The sequence below is a fragment of the Labeo rohita genome, chromosome 5, assembly GCF_022985175.1.
Source record: "Labeo rohita strain BAU-BD-2019 chromosome 5, IGBB_LRoh.1.0, whole genome shotgun sequence".
NCBI classification, from domain to species: Eukaryota; Metazoa; Chordata; class Actinopteri; order Cypriniformes; family Cyprinidae; genus Labeo; species Labeo rohita.
In genome coordinates, this window is record NC_066873.1 from 39,610,413 (window position 1) to 39,619,502 (window position 9,090).

At 33.8% G+C, this 9,090-nt stretch overlaps 1 protein-coding gene across 1 annotated transcript; it reads left to right on the forward strand.

The window, feature by feature from the left end:
- Positions 1-990: 990 nt before the first annotated feature.
- Positions 991-7,772, forward strand: p2rx2 (purinergic receptor P2X, ligand-gated ion channel, 2). The gene is made up of 12 exons (XM_051110617.1): positions 991-1,324; positions 1,846-1,981; positions 2,571-2,642; positions 2,756-2,831; positions 3,979-4,075; positions 4,152-4,232; positions 4,534-4,672; positions 4,775-4,905; positions 4,991-5,081; positions 5,159-5,224; positions 5,481-5,558; positions 7,085-7,772. Exons 1-12 carry the CDS (start codon positions 1,185-1,187, stop codon positions 7,178-7,180), a joined length of 1,203 nt encoding a protein of 400 aa, XP_050966574.1. The 5' UTR covers positions 991-1,184; the 3' UTR covers positions 7,181-7,772.
- Positions 7,773-9,090: the final 1,318 nt, after the last annotated feature.

Genomic DNA, 9,090 nt, shown 5'->3' on the forward strand with positions numbered 1-9,090 from the left:
AGTTCTTGGATTCTCTGCCATTTTCTCTGAACTTTACACGGTCTGATCTTGGGGTGAATTTTCTGGGACGTCCACTCCTGGAAGGAGAGGTGTCTGTTTTAAATGTCTTCCACTTGTGAATAAACTTCAAATTGTTTGGAAATGGCCGTATTACTCTTCACAGATTGATGGCAGCAACAATTGCTTCTCTAAGATGATTGCTGATGTCTTTCCTTCTTGGCATTGTGTTAACACACACCTGAAGGCTCCAAACCAGCAAACTGCCAAAGCTTATGCTTTTATAGAGGCGCTCAGACTTGCTGATGATCAGTTAATCAAAAGTATTTGATTAGCAGTGCTTGACAGTTATTTACCCTCTTAATTCCAATGTTAACAGTAAGGGCGTCCTAACTTTGTCACACAAATTTTGGTTCAGTAAATAATGACAGGGTGTAATTTGTCATGTGTTGTTGTTCATCTGAGGTTTTATTTTCAACATTTTAAGACCAGCCAAGGACCAGTTTTTTTAATGATGTCCTGATACGTAAAACCATGGAATTCATTAGGGTGTCCTAACTTTTTCACATGACTGTATCTGTCTATCTATCTATCTATCTATCTATCTATCTATCTATCTATCTATCTATCTATCTATCTATCTCCCTTACGAAAATTAAGCATGGTTTTATTATAGTAGAATTGTAGTAACCATGTTTTTTTTTTTTTTTTTTTTTTGTTTTTGTTTTTGTTTTTTGCGTATTGACAACCATTTGTATAACAACAGTTTTACTATAAATAATACCATGGTTAAACTAGAGTTTGTTACACTGGTATATATCTATCTATCTATCTATCTATCATAGCTACATGTAATTTATAAATATGCCTTATTGCTTTGCAATATAAATACATAGTATATCATCATCAGTTGCTATAAATATAAAATAAATGTTTTTCTAACTGCATACAGAGAAAATGGGCAAGACTATTAATTACTCACGTCATAAACAATATGATATAGAACAATCGGGAAAAAATGAAAAGAGAGTGCAATTTCTGGAGAGAGAGAGTGAGAGATGGAGACAGAGAGGGAGAGAGAGACAGAGAGGCTGTAGTACACAAGTGGGTGTTACTATACAGCATCAGTTCAGTGGTGAAGATTAGGACGTTCATTTTGCAGGAACATACAAGGATTTTTTATAAAAATGGGTTGTCTGGAGTTCCTCAAAGACTTTTTCCTGGGTTTCTGGGACTATGAAACTCCAAAAGTAATGGTGGTGAAGGACAAAAAACTCGGAGTCATTTACAGAGCCGTACAGTTCCTGGTTATCACATATTTCATTTGGTAAGAATCTGCTTTCCACTGTCTGTATGCTGTTATTTTTGCACTAAAACTTGCTTTTTATCAATCACAAAATGTATACTTTTAATTGGTGATGATTGTCATGTTAATCGTATTTGTCTCTGAGAAGACTGAAATGCAAAACTTGATCATTTCATGGTCTCTGGGTGATTAATTGTACTATAAATAAAAAAGTAAGGATTTTGCATACAAAGAACAAAGGAGCAGGGTTTTTTTCATCTTTTTGTTGTGGAGCACAGCTTCAAAAAATTCATAAAATTTATGTATCTTAATATAGATGGAATGTCAAATTTAACCATAAAACTTAAACTCCAAAAAAGCTGTGTCTGATTTAGGCAAGTTTTTTCTTTCATATTTTTAAATATGTTTGTTCTAATGTTCTTTTTATTAATATTTACAGAATTTCCTCCATTATTTACACTTATAAAGGTGTGTTTTGTTTTTCAAGCTTTAGATGTGTACAGATAATGCATGCATGCTTATGTCATGTTTGATATGTGCAGGTATGTATTTATCAGTCAGAAAGCATATCAGGAGACTGAGACGCGTCCAGAGAGCTCAGTGTACACTGAAATGAGAGGTGTGGCCATGCTGGGAGACAGCGTTCAGGACACAACAGAATACGTCAGACCATCTGAGGTGAGAAGCCAGAAAAGCAATGAACTGTATAGAAAATCACATCATAGAAAATTACATCATACTTATTTTACTCAGAAAAGTTTCCAGGGCAGACCAAATATCTTTTATTACTCCAGGCGTTGTAAAGTGATTAAATCAAATTTGGCCCTGGAGCACGAAACCAACCATAGGTATATTTGTAGCAATAGCCAACAGTACATTGTATGGGTCAAAATGATCAATTTTTCTTTTATGCCAATAATCAATAGGATATTAAGTAAAGATCATTAAGATATTTTGTAAATTTCCTAACGTAAATATATTGAAATTTAATTATTGATGAGTAATATGCATTGCTAAGAACTTCATTTGGACAACTTTAAAGGTGATTTTCTCCATATTTTGATTTTTTTTTTTTGCACCATCAGATTCCAGATTTTAAAATATTTGTATCTCAGCCAAATATTGTCCTAATATAACAAACCATACATCAGTGGAAGCTTATTTATTCAGCTTTCAGATGATTTTCAAAAAATTGACCCTTATGACTGCTTTTGTAGTCAACTACAATTAATTGATTGTAAAATCACCTGGATTTCTAAACATGCAGGGAGGTGATGTGATCAGTACAATTCTTAGAAGAGAAGTGACACACGATCAGACGCAGGGCACGTGTGCTGAGGTGAGTGCAAAGCACATCCACAGCTGCATATAAATACAAAGTATTCACGTTTTGGTTGAAATTATTGGTCAAACAGCATTTGTAGAATAATTTTTCTTCTTTGGTTTTTTTAGCATTACAGTGTTGCCAATGCAAACTGCACAAAAGATTCTGACTGCACTCAAGGGGAAATTGACTTTGATGGACATGGTGAGGTTTACTTTTATAATGCATACATACATACATATGTCTGAGAGCACTAGTTTAATATTAATATCTTTTTATTTAATAATAATAATATCTTTTGATTTAAGTTTTCTCCTGTAGTTTATCTTATTCCTTAGGTTTTATTTATATAATATTTATATGGTTCCTCTACCATTTAAATGCTTTTTTTTTCATTGTATTTTTAGCTTTTGTAAAGCACTTTGGACAACACTGGGTGTTTTTAAATGTGCTATATAAATAAACTTGTATTGTAATTTATTGTATATTAAACTACTAATTAAATACATAATATTAAAGGGGTCATCGGATGCCTATTTTCCACAAGCTGATATGATTCTTTAGGGTCTTAATGAAAAGTCTAAGTTAAAAATTCTCAATGGTTGTGTAAAACAACACCCTTTTTACCTTTCCAAAATAAGGCCTGCAGAAATCATCCCATTCTGGTCGAGGCTGCTTTAAATGCAAATGAGCTCTGCTTGCCCCGCCCCTCTCTTCTCGCTGTGGAGTGACGAGCCTGTTTACTTTAGCAGCATTTAGCTGCTAAACTTGTTAACTAGCACATTATTAGGAAAGGGGATCGCAAAGATTCATAAAAAAACCCTTATACACACTTCTGCTGTAAGTAAAGCTAGATCACGAATGATTTGCGCGAACATAGACGGATATATGTAGATCCAGCAACACAACACCTCAATCGCTCAATTATTGTCTAACTTACATCCCTGCTCCGGCATCAAAACATGAAGGTTGGACTGTTACAACTGATCTGAAGTAAGACGACGCTCATGTCAATCAACTATCATGGGAGAGGCCTCTGGATTTTTATCATTATAGGGTAGATTTGTGCATACACTGCCAACACACATTAATGTTCAAACAACATGTAAAAGTAAACTTAGCATCCGATGACCCCTTTAATATTAGAATTTGCTTTACTCCAGCACTAATCCAGGACTTTATTTATTTATTTATTTATTATTGTTTTTTTTTTTTATCTAATCTTACTTTACTTAGAATTATTTAATTAAAAAGTAATTTTCAATGTGTCCTTAGACTTTTGATGGCCTACTATATAAGTATGAATATCAAAATCACTTAAGTTAGTGCCAGAATACTTGTTTATGAACAGGTCAAAGAACAGGACGGTGTATCCAGTACTACAACTACACATTCAAGACCTGTGAGATCAAAACCTGGTGTCCCATTGAGGAATATGCTGTTGTCAGGTATCGTGCTTTCGTTGATCGATCCGTCAAAAATCAAACACAGAAATGCGCTAAAATGTCTTTCTTGTCCCCGCAGAGAACCAGCTTTGGAACAGGCTATTAATTTCACAGTGTTCATAAAGAATGCCATCCATTTCCCAAAATTTAAAGTTCTGAGGTATGATAAGTTTTGGTACATTATAAATATTGTTACTGTCATTTTTGATCAGTTTAATGCAGCCTTGCTGAGTAAAAGAATTTAAAAAACTTGTACTAACCCCAAATTAAAAGTTGGGACACAGTTGACCCTTCGCAGGGACTTTGACTGACAGGCAATCTGACCAATCATAACACTAAATCTGCCATTTTTGTCCGACAAACAAACGAGACAGGAGAGTAGATTAACATCGTTTGTTTGTTTCTATTGATCCTAAAAATCATTTGACTGAAAGTGAAATTGCTTATGGTTTCAACTGCAGAGGCAACATCAAACCAAACAAGCCGAAGAAATTGCAACGGTGCCAGTATCACCCAGAAACCAATCCGTATTGTCCAGTGTTCAGTCTGGGCTTCATCGCAACACAGGCCCGAGAGAAATTCAGCGAACTTTGCAGAACGGCATGTATACGGCTGAATATCAAACAACAAATCATTGTTTATTTTTCTCCGAATTTAGACACTTTTAAGATATATTTTGAAAGTCATGCTTTATGTGTTTAGGGTGGAATAATTGGCGTGTTCATTAACTGGAAGTGTGATTTTGATGTGGATCCGTCAGAGTGCATTCCAACATATTCATTCAGAAGACTGGACATGAGAAAAAACCTACCCAGCTCAGGATATTACTACAGGTATGAACTCTGGGGCTTACAGTCTACATGAATTTCCACAATCAGTTATACTTAATATAAAAATATTTATTTCCATACATTTCAGGTTTGCAAAGTATTACCATAAGGATGGTGTGGAGTACAGGACACTCATAAAAGCCTACGGGATTCGGCTGGATGTCATTGTTCATGGACATGTGAGACCATACAGGAAGTACATTAGTGACATGCTGACTGAACATACGCCTTATATTCATTCTCTGTTTCCTTTCAGGCAGGAAGATTCAGTCTGATTCCAACCATCATCAACACAGTCACGGCCATGACGTCAGTAGGAATTGTACGTTTTTGCTAAATGCAGATTAAAAACATGGTTATTTTGGGTTAAAGTGTGGGATAATGATTCTTAATGACACTGATGGCAGACATAAACATTTTAACAAATTGCATTATGGGAATGATTCTCAGGTTTCACTCACAGTGCTTGATTTGGAGTAACCCTGATAGAAAGAGGCAGTTACGGACAGCTTACACAGCTTGTCTTCATTTTGTCCAAATGCTTAATCTTAATATGAGTCTCATTTTCTGTTTTCTAGTGCTCAATCATCTGTGACTGGATCATGCTGACATTTATCGATAAGAATGAAGTCTTCAGTGAAAAGAAGTTTGATGATGTAAGTCAAGATTACACAGAAAAAATGTTGTCCTACACCAAAAAACAAAACAAAACATGTATTTAAAAAAAAAAAAAAAAAAAGTAGAAAGACCCAAGTAATATTTTATGAAAGCTTTTTTCCATCACGGGATAAAAAAAATAAAAAACAAAAAAAGGTAACTGCAAATTTTTATCCCACAATTCAGACTTTAGTGTATATCTCACAATAGTTTTTCAGAGTTTATGTGTCACAATTCTGAGAAAAAAATTCTGAATCATTAGATAAAATGTCACAATTAATTTTTTTAAAAAATAAGTCAGAATTATGAGATATAATCTGCACGGAATTGTAAAATGTAAACATGGAATTGCGAGAAAAAAGTCATAATTATGAGATATAATCTGCACGGAATTGTAAAATGTCAACATGGAATTGCGAGAAAAAAGTCAGAATTATGAGATATAATCTCCACAGAATTGTAAGATGTAAACACGGAATTGTGAGATGTAAACACAGAATTGCAAGAAAAAAAGTCAGAATTATGAGATATAAACTTCACGGAATTGTGAGATGTAAGCACAGAATTGTGAAATGTACATACAGAATTGTAGGACAGAAACACGGAATTGTGAGATGTAAACGGAATTGCGAGGAAAAAAAGTCAGAATTATGAGATATAAACTCCATGGAATTGTGAGATGTAAACACAGAATTGTAAGGGAAAAAGTCAGAATTATGAGATATAAACTTTATGGAATTGTGAGATGTAAACACGGAATTGTGAGATGCAAACATGGAATTGTGAGACGTAAACATGGAATTGTGAGACTTAAACATGGAATTGTGAGATGTACACAGAATTGTGAGATGTAAATACGGAATTGTGAGATGTAAACGGAATTGTGAGGAAAAACAGTCAAAATTATGAGATATATACTTCATGGAATTGTGAGATGTAAACACGGAATTGCAAGGGAAAAAGTCAGAATTATGAGATATAAACTTTATGGAATTCTGATATGTACACATGGAATTGTGAGACGTGAACAAGGAGATCTGCTATGTACACATGGAATTGTGAGACGTATACACGGAAATGTGAAATGTACACAGAATTGTGAGATGTACACACGGAATTGTGAGACGTAAACGTGGAATTGTGAGATGTACACGGAATTGTGAGATATAAATACGGAAATGTGAAATGTAACCACAGAATTGTGAGGAAAAAGGTCAAAATTCTGAGATTATATCTTGCAAATCTGAATTTATCTCACAAAAAGTCTGAATTGTGAGGTAAAGTCACAGTTACCTTTTTTTCAATCCAGTAGCAGAAACAAGTTTCCATAGTATTTTCTTGTATTGTACTCCAATAATTTCTGCTTTATTTACAGCTGTTTCAAATATGACTCTTAAAGGTCATCTATTGAGATATTTGAAATATATTCCATTTTAAAACAACATGGCAGTCATTAAATGACAGAATTTTTGTATTCTATTTCTCAAACAGGTTAATCAAAAGCTTTTTCTATTTCTTTAACCAGGTCTCCAAGAAACCCAGTCAGCCAATCACAACAGACCTCACGCTTACAAGCTATGGCTCCACCCACTCTGACCTGTCAGATGGCGTGCCATTATAAAACATCCTGCGCTCCAGTGAAGGCATGCCATGCCAATTATACAGCACAGTAGAATGTTTTTACATTAAGGACTGGATATTTTCCTGTCATAGGAACAATAAATGTAGAAAACAGCACAACATGTCGTATGTGACCCTGGACCACAAAACCAGTTTTAAGTCGCTGGGGTTTATTTGTAGCAATAGCCAAAAATACATTGTATGGGTAAAAATTATTGATTTTTCTTTTATGGCAAAAATCATTAGGAAATTAAGTAAAGATCATGTTCCATGAAGATATTTTGTAAAATTCCTAATGTAAATATATCAAAACTTAATTTTTGATTGGTCATATACATTGTTAAGAACATTATTTGAAGAACTTTAAAGGCAATTTTCTCAATAATTTGATTTTTTTGCACCCTCAGATTCCTGATTTTTAAATAGTTGTATCTCGGCCAAATAATAACAAACTATACATCAATGAAAAGCTTATTTATTCAGCTTTCATAAGATGTATAATCTCAATTTTGAAAAAAAAAAATGACCCTTATGACTGTTTTTGTGAACCAGAGTCACATATGTGAATCTAGAAAGCTTCAAAAACATGCAAAACCAAGTATCTGTTAAGCTTTGCTTCAATAAAAATGAAACACTGATAATAAATGAATTGCATAGTGTTTTGCATGTGTCTTTCTTTGAACAGTGATGAAATATGAAATGTTTTTCTTCTGTAAAATGTGACATACTTCCATGAAAAATAATTTATTCAGACAAATCCCACAAAATAAGCATAATGAATTTTGATTTCATATCAACATTAAAGTGTGACACTGAATTTATCTGATGATTTTTAAAAAAAAGTACTAACAGACCAATTCTTTTGAAATGATCATCTCTATTCTGGGAACCTTCTTCCATCAAGTCATCTTGCGTAAGGAAAGATGAGCCGGTTTCTCCAAAGAGCAGCACTCGCTCTGCTAACCTGATAACAACTCCTCCTATGATATTGGTTACAGTAATGAAATTTGGGGGAAGAGGAACTGCATCTGCCCAGCTCTACTCTAAATGTGATTAATAGAAATGTATCGATTCATGCAGCTCACACTTTTGAGGTTTATGGATCAGTCTTTTAAGTAATGATCAAGGGTACATATAAAACCTCATCTCCCCAGACAGGAAAAGAGACTGAAACCAGATGCTAAAGAAAATGGACGGACAATGAACTTAGCAGTAGGACTATGTAGCTGTTTGTCTACACAGGGTTCATACAGATACTGTAAAATTAAATTCCAGGACTTTTAACGCACTTTTTTTATTTGTAAGGACTTCAAACAGAGATCCTACTTATCGAACGCTGTACTGTCTTTCATATTCTAAAGATAAGATAAACAGATAAAAATATACAAATAAAATTGCAAAAATAAAGCAAAGCACAAAGTATGCAGTGATGTCAACAGAAATAAAATTACAGCACATAACATTTAAAATGGACTGTTATTCTGGCAGCAACAGGTGTGATACCAATTTAAAATATATAATGCATATAATTGTACACATTAAAAACGAGCATAGATTTGATTTTGGCAGAGATAGCAGAGAACAGATTTAATTATTTGATTAAAATTATTGCTAGGAACAATTTAGTAGTCACTGGATATCGGTATGGACATGTCATAGCATCTCTACTAAATTCTACACCCTTGAAAATAAACAAGCGGCGTCCAACTTTGGAAACTATAGTTCTCTGCTTAAATATGAAGAGATTAATGAGCTGATGTGTGAATACGAATCCAAATTTCACAAAAAGCTTATGGACAACTATAAGTCAGACATAGAAGGAAGGGAGTTGCTGTTTTTGTCACTCTTCTGAGGAAGATTTATTCACTTGTTTTGTACTCACACAGATACATTTAGGTCAGATTTAATGTT